Here is a 27,012-nt window from a genome sequence, read left to right on the forward strand (position 1 = left end):
ATTTTTGATTAAGTTTGAAATTTAATTTAATTCACTTCATTCAGTTCCATTAACAAACATAAAAAAAACTTACCAGATATAGAGGGTGAAGGCATGCTTGGAGAGCCGTAGCCGTAGTCGTTCACTGCGATTACCCGGAAGTCATAGCTGACGCCTTGTTTAAGTACATCCATGTTGAATGTGTGTGATGTTGCATCCTTTGGGATGTCCTTGATTATAATATCCCACAAACCTTCATCTACAACAGAGGGGGAAACTCTACTTCAATCCAAACGCAGACGGAAACATCCATCTAAGCGCTACAGCTTTCAGACCCGGCGACAGCATCGCTGCCAACATGTTTGCTTCTTTTTGATATAAAGCACTTGGCTAGCTTACAGCTCTCTGGGTTAATTGAAAATTCCTTCAAATATTACACAATCCATCAATTTTACGGCTCTCGTAAAAATTTACGGAGGCTAAATCAGCGATACAAATGGCGGCGTAGTCATTTTTCAAATGAAGCAGTTTGCTACGGACATCTTGCCAGAGTTTGTTTATTACGTGTCAGTGCTAGTAAATATTAGTGTAAACTGTGATCGTTTTAATAGGATATATAAACACAAACGTTAAACAAACTGGAGCAGGAGGAGTTTACAGAATAAGGCCCTGGATAAGGAAAAGGTTTGGATTGTCATCAGCCTGGAGAATATTTACATGTAGTAGATCAAAGTCTCTAAATTCCAACATAATCTGGTCATACCTATGGAGGATAAAAACTGCCAAAATTAAATAAATAAATACAGCATTAAATAAATAATTAAATGTGTCAATAATTAATTAAATGTGGAATTAAATAAATAAATGTGTCATTCATTAATAAAAACCAGGTCACTAATATAAAGTGCCACAATTAAATAAATAAATACAGCGATAAACAATTAATTAAATGTGTAATTCATTAAATAAATAAGGAATTAAATATATAAATGTGTCATTAATTTAATAAAATACGTCTTCATTTTATAACCATTAAAAGAATCTGTCAAACTCACCCATCAAAGTTAGGGGGCGGGGTTAACGCGAATCGATTTGCTTCGCCTTAATGTGCAGGGTGACCAATCAGGTGTTAGATAACCGCCCCCTAACTTTGATGGGTGAGTTTGACAGATTCTTTTAATGGTTTCGATGCACTGCGACACAGGACCATGAAATAATTAAATGCACACTGAAAAAATAAAATGAAGACGTATTTTATTAAATTAATGACACATTTATATATTTAATTCCTTATTTATTTAATGAATTACACATTAAATTAATTGTTTATCTGTATTTATTTATTTAAATGTGGCACTTTATATTAGTGACGTGGTTTTAACTAATGAATGACAAATTTTTTTATTTAATTCAAAATTTAATTAATTGTTGACACATTTAATTATTTATTTAATGCTGTATTTATTTATTTAATTTTGGCACTTTTTATCCTCCATACCTACCTCCTCCTGTCATGGTATTCATTTTGATATGGACGTGCCAGTCACAGCTGAAACAGGATGCAAATCCTCCCAGATGTGGTGACTGAATCAATAATGCATTAAATATCAGGCATGCAGGCTGGGGGCAGCAAATATGGACTTTTCACTTTTCACAGGATTCAAAGTATTACAGATCCTGTTGCAGGATTGAGTTTACTGAGCTGTCGGTTCATCGTTTTGAAGATTAATATATTCTATTTTTATTCCGACCATCAACTGTTGTCTAGACTCTAGAGGTATAGAGCCTGACCAAATTAACCTTTACTCTCAAATACAAGCAACTACAATAAGCCTGATAATACACAAAAAACAAAAAATCGAAATCTAGATAAGTCATTTTTTTCTTAAAATAAGTGCCTTTTATCCTGAATTGATGAGGTAAATGAGACACTTTGCCAATGGAACAAGACAATTTACATTTGAAATAAGAAAAATCAATTGCATTGTCTCATTTCAAGTCCACTATCTTATTTACCTGCTCAAATTAAGGGTAAATACACTTGATTTAAGACATTTTTACTTAATTTCAGATAGGTTTTGCAGTGTAGATTACACAATACATTCACAAAAAAGGATGGTAACAAGTTGTATATATGTATATATATTTAAATATGTATATACATAAATACATACATACTAGGGATGGAACGGTTTATGAAAACCGTCCGAACCGTTCGGTTCGACTGTCTCGGTTCGGTTCGCGTGTGTTGCGTTCGGTTCATGCGCTGCTCCTTTTTCTCATAGGTGAAGCGTTTACACTCCAGAGCAGAAGGTGGCGGTACTGCGACCAAAGCCAACCACCAGTAGTAAATAAGAAAGAACAGGAGTTGGAAGACGCGCCAGCAGCACTTAATAGGTCTGCTGTATGGGAGCGCTTTGCATTTAGAGTGACCTACGATGACGGCGGAAAGAAAGTGGTGGATAAAAGTGCAACAGTGTGCAAGCATTGTGCAACACCCCTTTTGCGCTAAATGATGTCATTTTTTATATGGACCATCTTCCCCAGCCTGTTTCTTATACTATTAATGTCCTCCTGCTGTTGGGTAAATATCGTATCCACTGCGCTAAATGGAGAAATTCTAAACCTTCCTTTCATTGGTTTATGAATGACTTTAAAATCTATTTTTCTTCTCTTAGGAAGATAAATATGCCAAAAATTTGAGACTTGATTTCTCCAAACATCTGCTATTTTAAGTGTATTCACCTTTTTGTTTTTATTATTTCTATGGCTCTGTCTTTTAAATGTTTGCTGAGATAAATCCCTTGTTAGTTGTTTTACTTCTTTGTTTGTCTTTTATTGTAATTGATCTTTATCTGTTCATGTTCACCTTTGCTATCCTCTCTGAGAGTATTTTTTCATGTAAATGTTTGTTGACTTAATAAAAAACAAACAAACAAAAAAAGCATTGTGCAACACGTGTTATACTATATAAGCAGAGATGGGAAGTAACGAAGTACAAATACTTCGTTACTGTACTCAAGTAGATTTTTCTGATATTTTTACTTTACTTTACTACTTATTTTTATGGCAACTTTTTACTTCGACTCCTTACATTTTTACACAAATATCTGTCCTTTCTACTCCTTACATTTTTTTAAATTGGCTCGTTACTTTAGTTTTGAATCATTTCAATGGAGTTACCGTTATTATTTTTCACGTCATCAATACCAAATTCAATCTAATTGGATGGGAATCTACGTTGCATTTGACGCACCACTACAAGATGAATCGACAGATTCGGCGGTATTCATTGGCGGCGAATCATTGCAGCTTGGTGGCGGTGGCGTTAGCATAGTAGCATGGACGACGACATGATTGAAAATGAACACAACGGAGATCTAGTCCTATTGGCAGACATCCATTTAAAATGTAGGCAACGGCATGAAAAAAGTGGTTTCTACGTTTACTTTTATACTTTAAGTAAATTTACAAGCCTGTACTTTGTTACTTTTACTTGAGTAAAGAAGTTTAATCAGTACTTCCACTTTTACCAGAGTATTTTTTAACACAAGTATCTGTACTTTTACTCAAGTACGGAAAGTGAGTACTTTTGCCATCTCTGTATATAAGACATAATAGATTTTCTTAACAATCAACTTATACCGAACCGAAAACCGTGACCACGAAACCGTGAACCGAACCGAATCGTGAATTTTGTGAACCGTTCCACCCCTAATATATACATACATCTGCCATCCTGATGATGCGTCAATTTTTTTTCCATTAATCGATTACTAATGGAGTAATCAAAGGTTCCTTAAAGAAGATTTTTTACTAAATTAAACCAGGGGGAAACTAAAACGATTCCACTTGAGGAGTTCTGTATAGAGCATATTGACAGACACATTTTTTTTTATATCTTAAATTTTAAAATATTATATTACCAATATTTTAAATATATATATATATATTTTTTTACAATTTTGATATAATTACTGCCCTAAGTGGGTCGCTCTGTCAGCTAAAGGCATGTTTTATAATATATAATCTCCAGTTAATGATTAATTGATTCCAAAATAAGTTGATTATTTCAATAACCAATTAATCATGATTAATCCGATTAATTGTTTCAGTCCTGACATAGATAGTCACTCAAAAGAATATATAAAAAAACACACACACACAGGGGAAACATATAAAGCAACAGGCATTGTGTGTTTTCATACATTGGAAAAATGGTCTACAATTAAGTAAAAATGTCCTAAATTAAGTGTATTTACCTTACTTTGAGTAGGTAAATGAGATAGTTTGCCAATGGAATGATTATTTTTACTCTTAAAATAAGATAAATAGATAATATGCACTTGTAGTAAGACAATGCATTTGCTTTTTCCTTATTTTAAATGTAAATTGTCTTGTTCCATTGGCAAACTGTCTCACTTACCTCCCCAATTCAAGAACAGATGCACTTAGTTTAAGAAAAGAGAGAAAATTTAGATTTCAATTGTTAGCAGTGTAGGTTGCAATAAGCACGCATCTCGCTCTCTTGTCTAAAAGTCATTTTTTGCAGCTTTGTTTAGAGAAATCGTACCTGAAGGTCTGGCCTCGATGACATATCGTGTTATAGGAGCCCGTCCTGGGTCACCTCCCGTCCAGTGGATCGTCAGGCCTGAACCGTAACGTGTAATAAAAGGTTCTCCAGGGGGTCCTGGGGCTCCTGAGGAGAATGAGTATTAAAAGTAGTTATGAGGAGACTGTGTTGTTTTCTATTAGCAAATAAATTCAGTTAATTTAAACTCAACCCAAATTAAATCTAAAGACACATTTTTAGATTCTTAAATAAACATTTTTTTTATAATAAATATTGTTTACTTTAATACATCTGCCTGTTTTTTAGACAGTTTTATCAAACAGTTCCTGTGTTGCCGTCTACACAAAATGTAATGTATCCCGCCATCAATTATTTCAGAGTCTGATATCTTCATAAATAATACAAAATGAAGAGACCAAACTGGCACCAAGCAGAGGGATGTGTATGAATAGCCACACAGACATTAATTGATTGTAAAATAAATTGCAGGAAAATAAACGACCAACTCATAAATAATTAAATGAGGTGTAAAATACTTTTCCATTTCCATTTAGTTCAGCTGCTACGACACGTCTCTGCGGTGGCAGATCAATGGAGACATAAATTTGCTTGTGGAGCAGCTGTGCTCCCAGCAGACATTAGCACACGTGTCCATTAAGAGCTTCTCACCTTATTCAGGACTCCAGCTGAAAGCTAGCCAAAGCAAACTGGGATCAACTTAAATAAACAACTTCAAAGCAGGTCTAATATGATATTGAACTTCACATCCAATTAACTTTAAAACAATATTTTAATAAAATAAATTTAAATTATAGAAAGTGAACTCTACTGATCATTTCAGAATAAAGTTAAATTTTTACCAATTAAATTTGCATTGTGAGATTTTATTGATCTAACAAAGGCTGGTCAGTGGGGCAGTGGGTAGTAGGGGTGTAAATAATATTCATTTTGTATCGATGCATCAATCCAGCAGCCAACAATCCGATGCATAGATACGTCCGCAAGAGAATCGATTCATGTTTTTTTCCCCCCTCTGGTCTATTTTTATCCATTTGCTCCTGGATGTAATTCTCCCTCCCGTGCTGCGGTGGCGCTAAACCTATTTTGCCCTCCTACCTCGCTTCCTGCTTATACTCTTAAAGCAGTGTGTTGCAGTGAGATTAACACAGACATTTTTGATTTATGCTCAGTATTGAAGCGTGGTCCGCACTATACGTAAATATTTTTCAGTGAATGAGGTTTTAATAGGAATAGGTGGAATGCAACCGTTCTACTTCTGTTTTTTGCTGTTGTTTCTCAAAAAAAAAATGCATAACGATATCATAGCTTTCATAGATTTATCTCAAATTTGAAACATTGTCTAGCCTGTAAGGTGTTTAAAAAAAAAACACCTTACAGGTGTTACTCTTGGTGTTACTCTCTTACTCTTTCTCCACCCTTTCACTGAATTACACGGCCTGACCTATAGATGATGCTTCTCTTTAGATCTTAATGTCCACAAATCATGACAGAAAGAATATTTTAGCACAAAGATTGATGTTTAAAATGAATTGTAGGGGACCAGCCGAGGGCCCATCAAGGAAAATGGGGGAACTTTTGAATGGCTTCTACTGTAGGTTAATTTTAACCCATCCCATCGGGGTGCAGTGGGCTGCCATTTTGTGGCGCCCTGAGAGCAGTGTGGGATTTAGGGTTTTTCTCAGGAACCCAGAGTGGAGGCTGTGGGAATCTGACCGCGGATTTAAAACCTTCTCAGAGCACAAGTGCACTGCTATAACCACTAGCTAACACTCCCCAATCAGAAGTCTCTAAGATAAAAAAGTTGATTTATTAGAGTCTGTCTACAACACTTCTTGTTATTCCTTATGAATTTAAACTATTGCTTTAGCAGCAACGCTTCTTATATTTGTCATAATTTTCCTCCTGAGATCTTTTATGGTGTTGTGTGTTGAATCAGAAGAAGTTAGATAAGCTCATTAGGAGGACCAACTCTGTCCCAGGATGCTCCCTGGTCAGGGTGCAGGTGGAAGACTGTTGACAAGTTTTCCAGACTCATGCATGAAGTTATTAATGTGCTAAGAGCACATTCAGTGAAATACTGTTGCATTCTAGACACACAAACAAGCGCCTCTACAGATTCTTCCTTTCAGCTGCTGTTATACTTCATAGTCTTTGCTAATTCCTACTGTAGAGAGCCAGTAAATGTTTGTAAACATGCTATTAGTTGCACAAGTTCCTGATCTAAACAGTTCAGTTATTTGCACTTTTTTGCTCCCCTTGAGATGTTTCCTACAGGTTAATGGACATCCATGCTAACGATTCCAGATGGAAATGACCAGCTTGTTAGGAATCCAGTTTGAGTGGGTTGTGTTTTTGTGTTTTTTTCCCTCCACCACCAGGTGGCGCCTGCTTCTCGTTGGCTCACACACCTGCGGATGGTTGCCTCATTACCGGAGGACTCTGAAGCTGAGTTTTGCTGAGTCAAACTGAGTTTTTGTCAACTTGAGCCTTAACCTTGTTGTTTTTTTGTCTTTGCCTTTTGGCAGGAAGTCACCCTGCTAACTGGATGTTTTGGACCTTCTCCCCCTGAAAGGATCATCTGAGCTTCAAACTGAGCTGAGGATTCAAACTGGAGGTTTAGATCTACCTTTCCCCAAAGGATTGTTTGAGCTTCTCACTGAGCAGGGGATTCATCCCCACAAGAAACCGTTCAAGTACCATTGGAAATCTAAGTGGCAGTCAGCTCCTCCGTTCCTCTAAGAAAACACCTCAACCTGGGTAAACCCTGTCCGCCCTCCAACAAGCAAGTCTATTACCAGAACAACCCACACCGACTTGATTCAGAGAAAGACACCTTTTCTGGAAAAATCAGTCCTGTTGCCTTTATTCCCTTTTGCAAATTGAAGCTCAAATTTCCCACTGAGCCTGCACTAACCACTGGATCTTCCCCTTCACTTTTCAGTCCCGGTTCGCCAGTGTTCAGAGCAGCACTGGACCCATCTCTACCAGTTCTCAATAAACCTGTTAAACCTTGCCTTGGTCTCTCTGTTTGAATAAAATCATGACACATCTTTGGTTTATTGAAAACTTTTTCATATCTATCTCTTAACTGGTCGTTGTGTCTCCTTTTTATCTTTTCTTTTAACCTCTGCTGCACAGATTAACTTTTAAATCTTTTGTTATTTTTAGATCATTTAGTTTCTTGTTTGTTTAAAGCTTTCAGTTAAGTTGTTTTTGCCACTGTCACACTGAAACTTTCCTGATGAACCGTACAGAGGATTTTTTTTTTCCATTATCATTTAAGAAAAGAAATGCTTGCAAGACTCTAGTCCAAAACTTTGAGGAATACCTCATCTCCAGTTCTCATCTTTAGTTGCTTTGAGTTTTTAGTTTGAGTTTTCTTAAACAGCAGAAACAAAAGATCACCTGAACTCTTCCCTTTATTGTGGCCAAATGAAAATACCAAACTCTCTTTCAATCCAAAATTAAATCTACGACCAATACCTTCCCCTGGTCCAGTAGTGATGTTGGCCTCCACCTCCGGCCCATAGATGAAGGTCTTGGCTCGGATGCGGAAGTTATACGTGATGCCGTCGGCCAAATCTCGAAGTTTCAACCAGAGGGGCCCGCCCCCCTTCACGTCCACCGTAACTGTCTTACTGACGCCTGGGGGGGAGGGGGAGTGAAGACAGTCGGCACAGGCCACTGAGGGGTCTGGACAAACACACCACATTTAGAGCAGGTCTTACAATAAGTGAGCAGACTCACCACATCCACACACACAGAGTTATGATGTTATTCATTTCAGTTTATGATTCAAATCTTTGGTATTATTTGGAATAAAAGCAGTTAAATAATCTGTTGTTTAAATTAGTGGAATGGGGGGATTCAAGAAAAAAAAATATTTCAAATGAGTAGAAATGAGAGATTACCATCTACAGGGGTTAATGGCTCATAAACCAGACGGTAGCCTTCAATGATGCCGTTAGGAAAGGTGGGTTCGCCCCAGGACACGTTGACAGAGGTGGTGGTCAGCTCACTGAAGTGAATGAAACTCGGCGCACTTGGAGCTGGAATATAGAAAGATCATACAGAAAAACAGTCTGAAGACATGTTGAAAATTTTGAACAGGAATGTGAGCGAGGGAGACAAACTGTCCAGGTCTGACCCGTTCATCCATTTCAATTTGCATGTTTTCTAAGCAAAAACAAGGCTTTGTTGGTCTACTGTACAAAGCCTCGAACTTCACACTATTTCTGACATTTTTAACTGAAAAAAGCTTTCTGGATGGGAAGAGAAACGTCTTCAAACTTGAAAAAATTTTGACTTTTATGGAATATCCAGGTTTGACCTTTCGTTAAGAACGCCGTTTTCTTTAAGGAAGTCAGCATGACCCTCAAATACTTAAATAGAATCAATGTACGTTAAAAATGATCAGTGAAGTTTTTTTTATAGGTTTTGTTTTACTCTTGTGTGTAACTGCATGCTTCCATTTGTTTTATCGCTGAGGGAAATTTGTTCTATCTTCAGTATGTTGGTGTCCTTTTAGCTGTTTCCAAATTCAGGGGTTTAAAAGTCTTTAATAATAATAATTTAACTTTATTGATCTCACATTAGAGAAATTGCATTTGTATTTAACCCATCCGCTTGGTGAGCAGATACAACTTGTTAAAAATGTAGGGATTTTTATGAGCGAACTGGCATCACTGGGATTTTAACCCGATGTTCTGCCAGATCAGCATACCTATAGTCAATATGCATGGCAAGACATCACATTTAAACCACCTCGAGGGGTGTGTATCTGTTAAAATGAGGAAGTTATGTCCCCTCAAAAAGCCGTTGCGCCTCGGGGGCTTCCTCACGGTTCTTTTCCTGGGAGCAAGTTATGTACTACTCTTAACTCAAACTGGGTAAAAGCATATAAAAAGGACTATAAAAACAGGAGTAAAAAATGACAGAGTTTATTCCAGATCAGGTCGTTACAGGACAGAGAAAACTGCTTGGAGCTTGCACAGCTGTGGGCTCAAAAATCACGTCCGCGAGCGTCCGGCAAAGATTGAGCCCCGAACAAGGTCATCTCCTGCTTCTTATAGCTCATGAGTCTATGTGTTGCATCATGTTGATGTTTAGCTGTCCGTATCAGAAACTGACACTTCATCCATGTCTTGAACTTCATGCAGCTTGCTTCTATGCTTCAGGGTTACAGATAGCTCTCCTCTATCAGACCAGCTCCAAGATGTGCCCATATCCTGTGTATTCTTAAAGACACGAAGGCTGTCCTGATTAGATGACCTCCGTACACACAGTGACGTCCACACTGTGAAGTAAGGCCTTCTACTCTGTCTAACCTGGCTAACAGAATAACAACGCACATGATGTATAAATAATAAACCTAACAATCCCTTTAGTTCATCCATCCATCCATGACTATCCATGAATGTACATGATTAAAGGGATACCCGCCCATTGACGTAGCTTAAAGTATATTTTTCATACAAAAATAAAGAGATAAACTACAGGGATAAACTAGAGGGATAAACAGGTATTGACTATGGGTTTGCTGGTCTGACCAGGTATGCTCATCTGATAAAACAAAGGTTTCCCCACATTAATGTCAGAGTTAAAGGTCAAAGCTACTTACACATAATATCTAGAATCATGCAGAATAAAAATACTAATTTAAATGCAAAAAAATATTGTTATGGTTCTTCCCTTTTGTTGTGACTATGAGTTTTCAGTTTTCTCTTATCAGTTGTTTTGTTATTTTCCATCATATTCAAGCATTCTTTAGTTGCTCTCTGTTGCCCCCTTGTGGTTGTTTTCTTTCCCCTTGGATTCCCTCTTGCCAGTTCCACCCACACCTGCTCCTTATTCAGCTCATTAGTCCATCCTTTGTTCTGTTCTCCTTAAATACTCCACCTCTGCAGTCACTCAGTGCTGGTTCCTTGTCGTTGCTTTACTTGTCTACTCAGCTCGTCTCTCAGGCTCGTTTTCCCCGATGTCTCCATGGTTTTTGGTTTGTTTTACATTTTAGTAGGATTTCTGGTTTTGTACCTCTGTTTCCTGTGTTCTTCTATTAAATCTGTCAGAACTCATCGCTTCTTCACTCATCTCTGCATCTTGGTCCTCAAGCAACCTCACCACCCATTGTTGACAAATATAGTATAAAATGTTTGTTTTTTTACTACTTTTGACAGATTCAAAATACATTAATATTTACTCCTGATGTAATTCCAACCTTGAAATAAAAATACTATGCACCAATACACTGCAAAAACAATCCAGAAATAAGTAAAAAATGGCTTAAATTAAGTATATTTAGCCTTAATTTGAGTAGATAAATAAGATGATTTGCCAATGGAATGAGTATTTTTACTCTTAAAATAAGATAGTTAGATAATATTTACTTGAAATAAGAGGATAAAATAGTTTTTTCTTATTTTAAAAGGAAATTGTCTTGTTCCATTGGCAAAGTGTCTTACTTACCTCCTCAAATCAAGGAAAAACACACTTATTTTAAGAAAAAATAACTTATTGAGATTTCTATTTTTTGCAGTGTAGGAATAGCAGCTTGAGAGGGAGTTTATGTTTTTCTAAAAGCTAGTAGCTTAGTGAATTCAGAAATGTCTTCTTCTCTGCTCAGAAACCACAGATGTTTCTGTTTTTTCTCCTAAACTAGTAAGTTTAATGTTTGGTTTGGTTAGTATGAGCATTAGTGGAAATGGCAATTGACTGGCAAGCAGCAAATAATGAGAGCGAATGAGTGAGAGCGCCATCTACTGCCTGGGATGAGTCCAACTAGTAGCTATCACGTTTAACCCTTTATAGGGCGCTAAGTGAAATACTTTGAAAATCAAAATTTCAAGCCAAGAGTGTTATTGGAATCCCGGACAAGACCCAGAAATATTTTGATGGCAAAAACTAATGTCAATGTAATAACAATAAAAGCCAACTTACCCAAATATAAAAGGAAAAATAACAAAAGTGCTTCTATAAGAAATTCATAAAAAAAACAATTTTTTTTTGGTCCAACATAACCTAAGAGGCATTAATGGTGATACTGCACTGGAAAACAATTTAGAAATAAGTAAAAAAAAAAAATCTTAAATTAAGTGTATTTACCCTTAATTTGAGTAGGTAAATGAGATAGTTTGCCAATGTAATGAGTACTTTTACTCTTAAAATAAGATATTTAGATCAAATGCCCTTGAAATAAGACAATGCAGTTGTTTTTTTTCTTATTTTAAGTGTAAATTGTCTTGTTCCATTGGCAAAATGTCTCTTTTATCTCCTCAATCCAAGAAAAATGCACTTAATTTAAGAAAAAAGTGGCTTATCTAGAGTTCGATTTTTTCCCAGTGTGGCACTTACATTTTTTAGTTTATAAACTTAAATGTAATTTTTAACTAGGCTTATCAACTTTTTAAAATAACTTTTTACCCTTTTTCTTGACTTTTTAACTTATTTCTTTCACTGGAAAAACGATCTAGAAATAAGTAAAAAATTTCTTAAATTAAGTGTATTTACCCTTAATTTGAGTAGGTAAATGAAATGATTTCCCAATGGAATGAGTATTTTTACTCTTAGAATAAAATAATTAGATAATATGCACTTGAAATAAGACAATATAATTGCGTTTTCTTATTTTAAATGTAAATTGTCTTGTTCCATTGGCAAAATGTCTCTTTAACCTTCTCAATTCAAGAACAAATGCACTTATTTTAAGAAGAGACTGATATAGATTTTGATTTTTTCCAGTGTTCACACTGTAAAAACGACCTAGAAATAAGTAAAACATTCCTTAAATTAAGTGTATTTACCCTCAATTTGAGTAGGTAAATGAGGTAGTTTGCCAATGGAATGAGTATTTTTACTCTTCAAATAAGATAATTAGATAAAATGCACTTGAAATAGGACAATCCAATTGTGTTTTCTTATTACAAATGTAAATTGTCTTGTTCCATTGGCAAAATTTTCTCTTTTTCTTCCTAAATCTAAGAACAAATACGCTTATTTTAAGAAATAATTACTTATCTAGTTTTCGATTTTTTTCCAGTGCAACTTAATTTACAGTTGGTAATATATCATTTAAGCGCTCCTCTAATTTGTCAAATGCCAAAATAAGATGCACAGCCATGTAGCTGGATCTTCGCTGAATTGCTGGATATAGATCTTGTGCTTCTAGACCTCACTGAGAGACAGGGGGGACTCCATTTGGTATGCAAGTCATTGAAAACTGTAACTTGCATTATAAAGGGTTATTAACTGTCTAAATGTGGAATATTTTGACAGAACTTCAGTAACTCTCAGTTTAAACTAATGTAAAACCTTTAATATGTCTGGCTCTACAGCCGTTAAGGTTACAGTGATTGCTTTAACCCGAGGCCCACCTTGAGGCTTACTGTGTATTTTGTTAAAATGCAGTGATAACTTTTCTCTGAGTAAACTCTACATCTATACAGCTTTAAACAATTTGACCTGTGGATTTTCTCGCCGCTATTCTGGTGGCCCTGCTGTAAAACGCTGGATGCTGCAGTTCTACCGCTTCGGGTTAATGGTTTTGAAGAGAGTAACTGTCCTCGTAAACAAACTGAACAGCGGTGATTGGGTCAACTCTACTGTTAAAAGGCTGCTTCTCACCATCTGACCTAGGTCACAGTAATCCACCAGACCCCATTAAGGTGGGCTGAGTTTGTGCTTGAAACAGAGCTCAGACTATGGTGTGATGAGAGCTGTTAGCCTTGATGCTCCCACAATTGGTCATAGAAAACCCATCTATCTGAATTTCAGGTGCTATTCCAACATTACAGTATTACATAGCATCTAAGGAGACAGAATAAAGAGAAAACATGTTTTTTTTAACCCAGAGAAATAAAATAAAATGCATTAGAACTGTGACAGCCATACATATATTCCAGTGAAACGGAAAGCTTTTTTAGTCAGAGGTGTTAAAATTATTGATGTTAATTAATCGAGTATAAGTAGAAATCCTACTGTTTAAAAGCACTTTTGTAGAAGTTAGAGGATCAACTTAGGCTTTTTACAAAAGTGTAAAAGTAAAAGTTTTAGAACTACACTGGAAAAACAATGTAGAAATAAGTAAAAATTTCTTAAATCTAGTTTATTTACCCTTAATTTAAGTAGGTAAATGAGGTAGTTTGCCAATGGAATGAGTATTTTTATTCTTAAAATAAGATAATTAGATAAAATGCACTTGAAACAAGACAATGCAATTGTGTTTTCTTATTTTAAATGAAAATTGTCTTGTTCCATTGGCAAAATGTCTCTTTTACCTCCTCAATACAAGAACAAATGCACTTATTTTAAGAAAAAATTACTAATCTAGATTTCGATTTTTCTAGTGTAAAAGTATAAAAGTAATAGCAATGCAGGAAAAAAAAAATTTAAAGGCTTAACTGCACTAACCTATTAAAGGAATATTTTTCTACCTTTCTCTTTTTCTTAGTTTTATACCTGATGGTAACAGAGACAAATTTAACTTTGCATCATCTTGAAAAACTGTTAATTTTGGTTTGTGGTGAACAACAAGGATGAAAGAATGATTTTGATATTTTTTATTTAAAAATAAATAAATAAATGACCAATGAAAAGAGCTAACAAGCTTACTTTTAAAATGTAAGGACTAGAAAGTAGAGATAATTGTAAAAAAAAAAAAAAAAATAAATTGGTGGAAGTAAAGCATAGTTAGCCAACGTTTCTACCTATGTAAGGTAATGAAGTATTTGAACTTTGTTACTTGACACATCTGTTTTTAGGGCATTATTTTATCTATAGGTTAATGAAATAAAGGCAAATGAAAAAAGCAATGAGGTCAAGAATAAGGGTGTAGAAATATTTTAGAAAACTTTTTTTCTTTAGAAAAAAATCAGAAACCCCACATTCATATCTTCAGGTAACACAGAGTGCATGTCAGATTTAATACTATTACTTTGGCAATAGTTTCAAGGTGTTGCTTTATTCTATGTCTCGTACCGTGTCTTTCGGTTGTGCTGTTCTTTTTTCATCTCGTTACAGGTGATGAAGGAGACTGAAAATGCTTTGTCATTGTTTCCTTTCTATCTCTTCTTTCTTTCTTTCTTTCTTTCTTTCTTTCATCTTTTCTCTTTTTTTCTTTTTTCCTTTTTCTTCTTCTGTTTTTCTGCTCTATTTACATGGCAGTGTCCATATACAGGTGCTGGTCATAAAATTAGAATATCATGAAAAAGTAGATTGATTTCAGTAATTCCATTTAAAAAGTGAAACTTGTATATTATATTCATACATTACATACAAACTCATATATTTCAGATGTTTATTTTGTTTAATTTTGATGATTACAAATGACAACAAATGAAAATCTCAAATTCATCATATCAGAAAATTAGAATATTACTGAAGACCAATAAAAACAAAGGATTTATAGAAATGTTGGCCAACTGAAAAGTATGAACATGAAAAGTATGAGCATGTACAGCACTCAGTATTTAGTTGGGCCTCCTTTGGCCTGTATTACTGCAGCAATGCGGCGTGGCATGGAGTCGATCAGTCTGTGGCACTGCTCAGGTGTTATGATAGCCCAGGTTGCTCTAATAGTGGCTTTTAGCTCTTCTGAATTGTTGGGTCTGGTGTATTGCATCTTCTTCTTCACAATACCCCATAGATTTTCTATGGGGTTAAGGTCAGGAGAGTTTGCTGGCCAATTAAGAACAGGGATACCATGGTCCTTCAACCAGGTACTGGTAGCTTTGGCACTGTGTGCAGGTGCCAAGTCCTGTTGGAAAATGAAATCTGCATCTCCAAAAAGTTGGTCAGCTGCAGGAAGCATGAAGTGCTCTAAAACTTCCTGGTATGTGGCTGCGTTGACCCTGGACCTCAGAAAACACAATGGACCAACACCAGCAGATGACATGGCACCCCAAACCATCACTGACTGTGGAAACTTTACACTGGACTTCAAGCAACGTGGATGAAGTGCCTCTCTTCTTTTCCTCCAGACTCTGGGACCTTGATTTCCAAAGGAAATGCAAAATTTACTTTCATCAGAGAACATGACTTTGGACCACTCACCAGCAGTCCAGTCCTGTTTCTCTTTAGCCCAGGCAAGACGCTTCTGACGCTGTCTGTGGTTCAAGAGTGGCTTGACACAAGGAATGCGACAGCAGAAACCCATGTCTTTCATACGTCTGTGTGTGGTGGTTCTTGAAGCACTCACTCCAGCTGCAGTCCACTCTTTGTGAATCTCCACCACATTTTTGAATGGGTTTTGTTTCACAATCCTCTCCAGGGTGCGGTTATCTCTCTTGCTTGTACACTTTTTTCGACCACATCTTTTCCTTCCCTTCGCCTCTCTATTAATGTGCTTGGACACTGAGCTCTGTGAACAGCCAGCCTCTTTAGCGATGACCTTTTGTGTCTTGCCCTCCTTGTGCAAGGTGTCGATGGTCGTCTTTTGGACAACTGTCAAGTCAGCAGTCTTCCCCATGATTGTGTAGCCTATAGAACTAGACTGAAAGACCATTTAAAGGCTTTTGCAGGTGGTTTGAGTTAATTAGCTGATTAGAGTGTGGCACCAGGGGCCATCAATTTTGAACCTTTTCACAATATTCTAATTTTCTGATATGCTGAATTTGAGATTTTCATTTGTTGTCATTTGTAATCATCAAAATTAAACAAAATAAACATCTGAAATATATGAGTTTGTATGTAATGTATGAATATAATATACAAGTTTCACTTTTTAAATGGAATTACTGAAATCAATCTACTTTTTCATGATATTCTAATTTTATGACCAGCACCTGTAAACTGTAAAACTCCCTGCATAATTATAATAAAGCAATTTATATGCATGAAACAAGTGGAGCAATATGACAATTGCTCCACTTGTGAAAGTAAAATCTGTTGGACTCTTTTTGGCATCAAGACAATTATTCTTATTGCCACATTGCCAGACAGGACACTGTTAAAAAAAAAAAGCAAAATCACGTTTTGCTTTTAAAAATACATCATCTCCCAAAGTCTATTACTGTAAGAATGTCATCAAGCATGAAAGTGCCTCCATAGCTTAAGCTCCCGTCACATTATGACGATTTAGACCAGCGTATGCCTAACGTAAGGAAAATCTTGCAAAAACGCTGGCATACGTTGGATAAGCTATGGGTACGTTTTGTATCAGTGATGAGCACGCTGAAACACGCCAGAACCCGTCAACATACGGTGAGTACGTCAAGAAATTATGAGCATGCTCAAAATGTCCTGAAGTTGCTTTGATTCTGTTTTATTTTCCTATATTTTAATCATGTAAAGCACTTTGCATTGTCTTTGTACTGAATTGTGCTATGCAAATACATTTGCCTTGCCTTGAAGTATGCCAGCGTAGGGCATACTATATGTTACAGATAGGTTATCTGATTGTTGACCTATGTTCAGTGTAAGTTACTCATAAGTCAAGGCGTCTAGCTTATCTAAAACATACGAGTAACTTCTCCTCCAAACTTCATCCCAATAATAGGGTGAGAAGGTCAGAAGGTGGGAGTGATGGATCCTCCCTCCGTTCACCCCCACAGCCACGACCAAAAAACTTCCTAGCAGACATGACGCTGAATCTGCTGCGACTGCAAACCTTCTCTTTTTTTTTTTTTTTTACTAATGCTGCATTACGCTGCTGTGCATTATGCAAAAATTGGAAAAGAAATACATAGAAAGTTCAGCGTATGCCAGCGTTTAGGAGATTGTGGGACGTCGGGCTTTCGCTGTCTAAATCTGCAAGGTATGACAGGGCCCTTAGAATGAGTTGTTTATAAATAGTAGGAGGTGGTGCATCCAGGGCCGGTTCTAGCCCTTTGGTTGCCCTAGGCGAGATTGAGTTTTTATTTTAAAAAATTTATTACACACTCAAAGTTAGGACTGTGCAAAAACACTTTCAACCATCTGTAAGGACACTTAGGTAAAGTATAACTAAAAAACTGGATTGAATCATTGAATGAATTTATTTCAGACAATTAACAAATTTAACACACATTAAACAAATATTAAATAAATCAATTTCAGAAATTACCAAATAACAATAAAAAATAATAAATTTAAGAAATTCTTCAACCAAGGACTACATAAAAAAGTAATTGATAAACATTAAATTAAATTTTCTGTTCCAGTTCAATTAAATCATTTGAACATAAATAGAAATGAGATAAGCAAAATTTTCTTCTAAATAAAATATATCAGGTATATTTACCCTGATTTCTGACATTGATTAGTGATTAAAGAAAGGATTAACCCTCTACAAACAAAAGTGCTTTTATGAATACCATTACAAAATTAAAAGTTTGAAGTTGTTGTTTTTTTTTTGTTCACATATTCTATGATGAACAGCCATAACTTCATATATTTTGATGATTATTTGTACATCCCTTTTGAATACTCAATGCAGATAATCACTACAAAATATTTTATTTATATTAGTATCTTCTACCCATTCTCAAGATAATAATATAGCACATAATTCTGCTGCATATATACTGAGAAAAAAATGATGTCAACATTAGGGATGGGGATCGTTAATATTTATTGATATCGATACCTTTATCGATACTCCTTATCGATCCGAGTCTTTATCGATACCACTATCGATACTTTTCTGTTATTTGGTGGAAAGACGATGCAACAAAATTTTTTTAACAGAACTGGTATTGCTTCTATTGCTTAACAAGTGATCATAACAAGAACGTTTCTAGCCTTCAATAAACATGGCTAATGTAATAGGCCACTTCGAAATGACATAAAACTAACTAGAATATATTTTCACAATTGTTGGTTAATGTATTGTCTACTGTCACTTTTCATCATGTTTTTAGTGATTAGGAAAATATTTAACGAATAAATATTTTTTTTTTAAATTAAATGTAATTTTTAATAAATGTTGGCATCAGTAGTTTAATTATATAGAGAGCAATATACAACTGTATTACTCATGTTTCTCGCCAAAAACAAAATTTCCCGTTTTCTTTACGTTACACTTGAACGCATCATGATAACCTAATTGTCTTTTTACTGAGCCAATCTGAACACATCATCACGCAGCACGTCTGAAACTTTATTTACTTTTCAAGCTAACTAGCTTGTATGCTTCCGATTACAACACGGATTTCACAATTAATATTTTTAACTGACCGGACAAGCTACAAAGTCTGTGTGCGCTTACCAGTGGTACTCTGAGTGGATGATTAAGATGGGCCCGACTGTGGTGCGGCGGCAGGAGGAGGAGGAGGAGTCTTTTCCGTTCAGCCATCCTCGAGTCGCGAGCAAAGTTAAGTGCCAGACTTCACTTGTTTTACTTTTAATATCTGTTTGCTTACAATTTCATTCCAAAATATAGGTGTACATGCTGCAGTGATTGACGTCACGACTTCCGGGTTGGAGGGCGCTTGAAAAGTGATCAGAATTTTTTCCGATTTTCTCTTAAATGTGAAAAAATAAATAAAAAAACTGTGGTATATTTATTTGTTCATATTTTGCTATTTATATATACGTAAGGTTAAGTCAAACTGACGGACGCTTCATAACCGGTTTAATTCGCTTTTTTTTCTAATTCTATGATTAATGGGAAGTAAGCCTAAGGGCGACAGGGCACCCCCAACACATTTGTCGCCCTAGGCAATTGCCTAGCTCGCCTATAGCAATCGCCGGCCCTGGGTGCATCCATCAATTAAAGACAACCTGGTTATACTTACTGTATGCGTTTTACCTGTTTCTGAACACATGTTGTCACTGGAAGACTATAAAACAAGCAGAAGATGGTCTTCCATTTGAACAAAGACAGGGAAGATAAAACAACAAAGAAGAGACAAAGAAAGTAATAACTGGGAAAAAACAAGAGTCTACATCACGTTGGCTTTTTGCTGGTGGTAAAAATTCATGAGGGGGCGGAGCTTCAGAACAGAGAACAGTGGCAGCCATTCTGCTGGACAGGTAAGCGAATTCACAACCTGAAGTTTATCTTAGAAACAGGGCAGTTTAGTTCAGCAACTATTCTGTCCTCCTGGCAGAGCTGGTTTGTTATCCTGCACAGGACCGCCTCTGCAAAGATGATAAGCTGCTGTTATTCTTCACAGAAGTCAGACCAGCAGGCGACCATGTGCTTCTTTCAGCTTTATTTTCCCACTGACTTTCTATTTGTTTTATAGTTTATTTTAGCTGATTTTTTCAAGGCTGATGTGGGTTGATGTTTTCCCTCTACTCAGAAAGTAATAACAGTTTCTGGTTATGATTTAACAACAAGAGCTGAAAGCATTCTAACTGTAAAACATATCTCAGATCCACTTCAACTTATGGAGGATGTTGAAACTGTCACATTTATGACCCCCTGCAGCTTCTGTAGTAGTTATGAAACGCTTAATGGCAGGAGCCCACTTCTCCGTTGTTTGTAATTCATTTTGCGTACCACTAGATGGGACTAAATATTTCATACTGGTGCTTTAAAGCTTTATAGAAAACACTTTTTAAACCATCCTTGAAAATGAAGAGTACAGCACAACTGCAAAGGAGATGCTGATGGAAGAACTATTATTAATGCAGTTTATCAAAAAGTAGAAACTATAAAGAAATACATTATAAGGACAATGTGCAGCTCTATGGGGATACAGTGCATGCCACACCTTTAAGATTTTTTTTATTGCACATATATGAACAACATTTGGATTGGAACTTGACACGAAATTCCACCAAATGCACGTCAACATTTATGGATGCAACATTTAGGAATGTGCAAGGGATAGAGAGATGAGGAAGCACTGCAGAGATGGAAAACCTTCCAGAAAACCTAAATCACAGATGACTAAATTTACTTGTTTACCTCTATCAAAATAAGATCTGAGTTCTATCCAAATCCTTGGGTAGCTCTGAGGATGTCCAGCTCTCTGTAACTGTTGCATCTGCAGAGCGGAGCTTTTCCAAACTCAAATTGGAAAGTGATCTGATCATCAGGCTGTTGATTGCAGCAATTAACGTTATTGGCAGAAGTAGACAGCCTCAAAATCCAGTTTTGTTTAGAGCCCCTTGGAGGTTTGGGCCGGTCATCTGTCAGATGAGCAAACCCACATTCAATACGCATGAGCAAGACGTCAGATTGCGTTTATCCCTTTCATTTTGTTAGAAATATCGATTTTAGACTATCTCGATGGGCATGTATCCCTTTAATTATGTGGGTAATTCCATGGAAAGTGTAAAGATTGGACCTCTGGATTTAGAGGTTTTTGATCATAACCTTTTTTTCTTTTTTTAGTGTCATAGCCTGTAGAACATGTAACACTTGCAATAAAAGCTATTTTTCAAGCTCAGGCACCATTTTCTGCGAATATTTTAGCACATTATATCCAGGGAACAGAGTTTCCTTTTCCACCCCGTCACAGAAAAACGGTTGACAAATTAAAGGGTAATTTTAGATAAAAGTAAGACAAACAAAATGTTATTCACTTCAGAAAGTGTCTTTTTTTAAAAAACAAAAAAAACAATAGTGTGTTCAAAGTGTTTTTTTTAATGTTTTTTCTGCAATGTACAGCATTAATATGAAGAACGTTGCCACCTATCACAATGATTCCACCCCGTCAATCTAAAGCGATATGGCTCAATTTCTGGATATGTTAAAACCTGATGGTGCCGTTAGCATTAAAGTACAATGAAAAATGAATGATTAATTAGGGATGCACGATATAATCGGCCCCCTATCGGTAAGGCAAGGCAAGGCAAATTTATTTGTATTGCACAATTCAGTACAAAGACAATCGGTATCGGCCTTAAAACTGAATATCGGACATCGGCCACCCCACCGATATTGAACCCGATATTTGATCAGCTTCTGAGTTTCTAAAGTCAAAAAAAAAAAAATAAAAATACTACTTCTTCTTCTTCCTCAAAAACTTCTTTTTTACAGACTTAAAAACTTCTAAAGACGAGGGAAAAAAATATTGATACATTAAAATATCACAATATCTTCATATGCTGATATATTGCCATTTAAAAACACCATATCAATCTCTTTTACCAATGAAATATTGCTATATGTCATCGTTATGCTACGAAATTTCACAAAATTTTGCCATATTTTTATATGTTGATATATTGACGCGGTATCGATCTATTTTACTAACAAAATCTCACAAGAATTTGCAAAATATCACGAGTTTGTAACAGAACAATGAAATTTCACAAGATTTTGAAAGTAACATAGATCGATACCGCGTTTTTAAAAATCTATTTGATATCAGCATATGAAAATATATTTGAGTATATTATTTTTCAAAGTGTCAGAAATGGATAACAAAACTGCTATTTTCAATGACTACTTATTTTTGTCCAGCTTTAACATCTGTATCGATATCGGTTATCGGCTACATGAGTTTTAAAATATCGGATATCGGCCAAAATCCCAATATCGTGCATCCCTATGATTAATACAAATATAATTTCAAAATTTGATTAACAAATTGTTTTCCCTACTATGGTACGGTTAACAGAAAGGATTTTGAAGGAAAAATGTCCCAAAATGTTTAAAGAAAAAACAGAACTCACCATTGTTTAGACTTCGCTTCTTCAAACTCTTGAATGATGTCACTTCATGTTAGTGTTGTCACTTCTAGGAAGTGTATTGCATTTTGGCACAAAATAACTTTGGTGTGACGGGGATGGAATATGAAATTGATGGACATAGAAAAATGATGCTATTTCAATAAAAAAATATGACATTTTAATATAATTGACACATTTCCTATTAAGAGGAAAGTATTTCAAACCATAACAACAAAACATCTTTGAGATTTATTTCATATTTCTTAAGTTTAACATTACACGAATGAGAAAAACGCTCAGAGCGGACATGAGAAAATGATTGCAGTTTAACATAAAAAGTTATAAATGTGCAAAATATATATTTATGATTCAATTTTATTTGACCTCATGCTACCAAGTAAACTTGAATCAATGGCTTTAGACACTTAAAGTATTACTGACAGTTTTATTATGCTTCCTGTTCCTCTTTGAATGTTATGGACCCAAACTTAACAGTTTTCATGGAATGACCCATGTACAAATAAAAAACAATTTCAGGTCAGATCACCATACGCTTAAAAAAACACCCAAAAGTATGTAATTGAATAGTTTTTTCTTACATGACCAAAGGGTTGAGGTATGTTAAAGTGTATTTTTCATACAAACCTAAAGGGATTAACTAAAGGGATAAACGGGCATTGACTCTGGGTATGCTCATCTGACAGAACACCTGCCCTGCTCTTAAAGATGTATTTTAAAAGGCTGGGACTGTAGTTGCACCGATTTCCTTTCCTTTAGACCTTCCAGCTTTTTACCTGATTCATCTCCGCACAACAAAATCATCTGAGGGAAGAAGAAGAAACTGCAAACAGCTTCTTTTTTAATTAGGTTTCAGTCTGACACAGAGATTTAAATCAAAACAGCTCAGTTCAAGCATGGGAGATAAAGATTGTTTGGAAGCATTTCTGATTGGGGTACAAGCAGAAACTTCCATGAGGCAGAAAAAGATGAAGATAAAAAATAAAACGCACACAAAGAAGGGGATGATGAGATTGCATTCACAACACGGCTTTACCCATGAAGCTTTGTTCAAACAATCTGCATACCTCTGTGAGTTATTATGATCTGAAACTCATGCTCAGTCTGTGGCTCTGGTAACATCGCTTGACACGCTGACAGCAGTGATTAGCATCATTGTCACTTCATATTCTTTTCTCGTGTTGAGTCAGCTGCTTTGAGGGAACTTTGAGAGCTTTCAAAACCAACAGCAGCTCAGAATACGGACTAATTGGTGAACAGATCTATAGAGGCTCTCTAATTGATCTGTTTTCCTCATGTTAGCAGGTCAACATTCAACTTGAACTTGCTTGTGTCCTCACCAGAGTTAAAATATTTCTTTAGTCTGATAGCACTGATCCAGATGCTAACGATCATTTATACTGATTAGTGTTGCACCGATACTGATACCAGCATCGGGCGCGGCCCCGATTCCAGCACTAAAATGGTGGTATCGGTATCGGCGAGTACTAACCAATAGGGCACTGATACCATTTTGATAGCCAAAGGTTTATTCACAGGGTTCCTACAGCATAAGGCAAGTTAAATTCAAGACTTTTTAAGACTTTTTAATGCCACTTGAAATAAAAATTTAAGACCAAATTCACAAGAAACACAAGAAAAAAAACCCACTTGCGACAAGTGGGTTTATTTTAACATAAACCACTGCACTAATGTTTCAAATTTTGAAAAGCTTCCCATACAGGAAGAAAACTAAAAACACACAAATGACAGATATATTTTAACAATTATTTAACTGAATTCGCAAACTTTGTTTTAGCAGGGAACAAAACAAATCAGTTTTAAAGCCACAACATAACCAGTGCTAAGTCTTTTTTGCAGCTATTTTTCTTTGTATCGTTTTCTTAGTATGTTTGATTTGGTGATAAGTGGAGGCGTTGCAGAGACAAGGGTGGAACTAAACTGAGAAATATCGGCTGTTTCTCTGTAACTCCATTTTGACGCTTTGTGTTTCGTGCTTCGCATGTGCGACTCCACTGCCTTAATTCCCATCGTTCCGAGCTTTAATAACTTCTTGCACAAAATCCACCTCATGTACACTCACCGGCCACTTTATTAGGTACCCCATGCTAGTAACGGGTTGGACCCCCTTTTGCCTTCAGAACTGCCTCAATTCTTCGTGGCATAGATTCAACAAGGTGCTGGAAGCCTTCCTCAGGGAGTTTGGTCCATATTGACATGATGGCATCACACAGTTGCCGCAGATTTGTTGGCTGCACATCCATGATGCGAATCTCCCGTTCCACCACATCCCAAAGATGCTCTATTGGATTGAGATCTGGTGACTGTGGAGGCCATTTGAGTACAGTGAACTCATTGTCATGTTCAAGAAACCAGTCTGAGAGGATTCCAGCTTTATGACATGGCGCATTATCCTGCTGAAAGTAGCCATCAGAAGTTGGGTACATTGTGGTCATAAAGGGATGGACATGGTCAGCAACAATACTCAGGTAGGCTGTGGCGTTGCAACGATGCTCAATTGGTACCAAGGGGCCCAAAGAGTGCCAAGAAAATATTCCCCACACCATGACACCACCACCACCAGCCTGAACCGTTGATACAAGGCAGGATGGATCCATGCTTTCATGTTGTAGACGCCAAATTCTGACCCTACCATCCGAATGTCGCAGCAGAAATCGAAACTCATCTCACCAGGCAACGTTTTTCCAATCTTCTATTGTCCAATTTCGATGAGCTTGTGCAAATTGTAGCCTCAGTTTCTTGTTCTTAGCTGAAAGGAGTGGCACCCGGTGTGGTCTTCTGCTGCTGTAGCCCATCTGCCTCAAAGTTCGACGTACTGTGCGTTCAGAGATGCTCTTCTGCCCACCTTGGTTGTAACGGGTGGTTATATGAGTCACTGTTGCCCTTCTATCAGCTCGAACCAGTCTGGCCATTCTCCTCTGACCTCTGGCATCAACAAGGCATTTCCGCCCACAGAACTGCCGCTCACTGGATGTTTTTTCTTTTTCGGACCATTCTCTGTAAAACCTAGAGATGGTTGTGCGTGAAAATCCCAGTAGATCAGCAGTTTCTGAAATACTCAGACCAGCCCTTCTGGCACCAACAATCATGCCACGTTCAAAGTCACTCAAATCACCTTTCTTCCCCATACTGATGCTCGCTCTGAACTGCAGGAGATTGTCTTGACCATGTCTACATGCATAAATGCACTGAGTTGCCGCCATGTGATTGGCTGCTTAGAGATTAAGTGTTAACCAGCAGTTGGACGGGTGTACCTAATAAAGTGGCCGGTGAGTGTATGTTCCCTGGTTTTAGCCATGGAGAAAACTCTTAGCTGGATAACCAATTTTTGTTACATGTACATGTATAAAAATAATCCTATTTATGATGTTTTAAAAATTAAGACCTACGAAAGACTGATTTAAGACATTTTAATACCAATTAAGGCCTTAGTTTTATTTTGAAGAATTCAATGCCTTTTAAGACTTTTTAAGGACCAGTGTTGTAGTACTCGAGATCGGTCTTGGTCTCGAGACCATTTTTTGATGGTCTTGGTCTCGTCTCGGACTTGACCGCATTTGGTCTCGGTCTTGTCTCGGTCTCAGGCGCTGAGGACTCTGCATTTTATTTCAAGACCACAACTGTGGAAATAACACTAATCATCAGAATATTATCAGTTTCTTTAAGATCCTTCTTTTTATTGGATGCTTGGATTCAAATCTAACAAATAACAAGTCTCATTGGTAAATGCAGTGAAGGAGATCAATCTATTTTTTCAACAAATTATCTGTCTCATAACATATTTCACAACTTGGTGACAGATATAGATTTATTTAAGAAAATTCATATAATATAGCTTTAATCTGTATATGAGAGAGAAACAAGAGAAATGATTGGAATTTTTTCAGTTTTACACATTTTACAGAATTTTGCACATTGTTTTGAAATAGCACATTTAAAAACAACATAAATGTATGTACTGTTCATGAAAGGCAGAGAAAATACAATTTTGATCGAGTTTGATTAATTGTTTGAAATTCTGTGATTACTACACAGAAGTACTAAATAGAGATGTTAATGTTTAGTCCAGTTCTCTGTGTTAAATATCTAGGTGTTTTTATGTCAATGAGGGTCTTTTAGATAAATTTTTGTGATTTTGATCATGTTTCACATTTTATTGACTCGGTCTTGACTTCCTTCGGTCTTGGTCTTGACTTGGTCTCGGACCCTAAAAGTCTTGGCCTTGTCTCGGTCTCGATACACTCTGGTCTTGGTCTTGTCTTGGGTTAGGTGGTCTTGACCACAACACTGTTAAGGACCATATTGTCCCCCATTCCAGGTAGGCAATAAAAAATTCTACTGGATTCACTTTGTTTTAGTCTTTTTCCTGCTTCACAAAGGTAGGCAGCAGCTTGACAAAGCCATGATGACAATTATTTTACATCCAAGTAGTATGCAGTTCTTCATATATACACACACATCAATTTTAAACACATGGTATCGGTATCGGCTGATACAGTACAGCCAGATATCTCGTATCAGTGCCAAAAAATGGCATCGGTGCCACACCAATACTGATAAGGAATTTTATTATCCACTGAAAGACGTAGCTGCAGGACCTACCAGCTTGCTGAGTTCGTCCCCTGGTCGGGGGGCTGCGGGGTCCATCGCCGGCAGCGTTGAAGGGGGCCACGCTGATCATGTATGTGGTGTACCCGGTCAGGTTCTTCAGTTTCACACCCCTCTCTGGCATAAAAAGAGTCCGCAGTCGCTCTGTCGCGTTCTTACGCTGGAACTCCCAAAAGTAAATCTATAAGGAATGTTGAAAATATAACAAGATATCAGGTTAAAGGCTGATTCTGTCTGAAAGGTATTTAAAA

The 27,012-nt window shown here is 36.5% G+C and overlaps 1 protein-coding gene across 4 annotated transcripts in view; it reads right to left on the reverse strand.

The window, feature by feature from the left end:
- Window positions 1-27,012, reverse strand: part of sdk2b (sidekick cell adhesion molecule 2b) — a 178,906-nt gene that overhangs the window by 38,785 nt on the left and 113,109 nt on the right. For all 4 annotated transcript variants that reach the window (XM_038296880.1, XM_038296878.1, XM_038296879.1 and 1 more), the window contains exons 33-37: window positions 26,756-26,942; window positions 8,485-8,622; window positions 8,057-8,266; window positions 4,553-4,678; window positions 74-238 (exon numbers count right to left, since the gene is read on the reverse strand). In XM_038296880.1, coding sequence (XP_038152808.1) covers window positions 74-238; window positions 4,553-4,678; window positions 8,057-8,266; window positions 8,485-8,622; window positions 26,756-26,942 — 826 coding nt within the window. The remainder of the gene's footprint in view (window positions 1-73; window positions 239-4,552; window positions 4,679-8,056; window positions 8,267-8,484; window positions 8,623-26,755; window positions 26,943-27,012) is intronic.

This window comes from Cyprinodon tularosa, unplaced genomic scaffold, assembly GCF_016077235.1.
Source record: "Cyprinodon tularosa strain WSP-4 unplaced genomic scaffold, ASM1607723v1 ctg38, whole genome shotgun sequence".
Taxonomy (NCBI): Eukaryota; Metazoa; Chordata; class Actinopteri; order Cyprinodontiformes; family Cyprinodontidae; genus Cyprinodon; species Cyprinodon tularosa.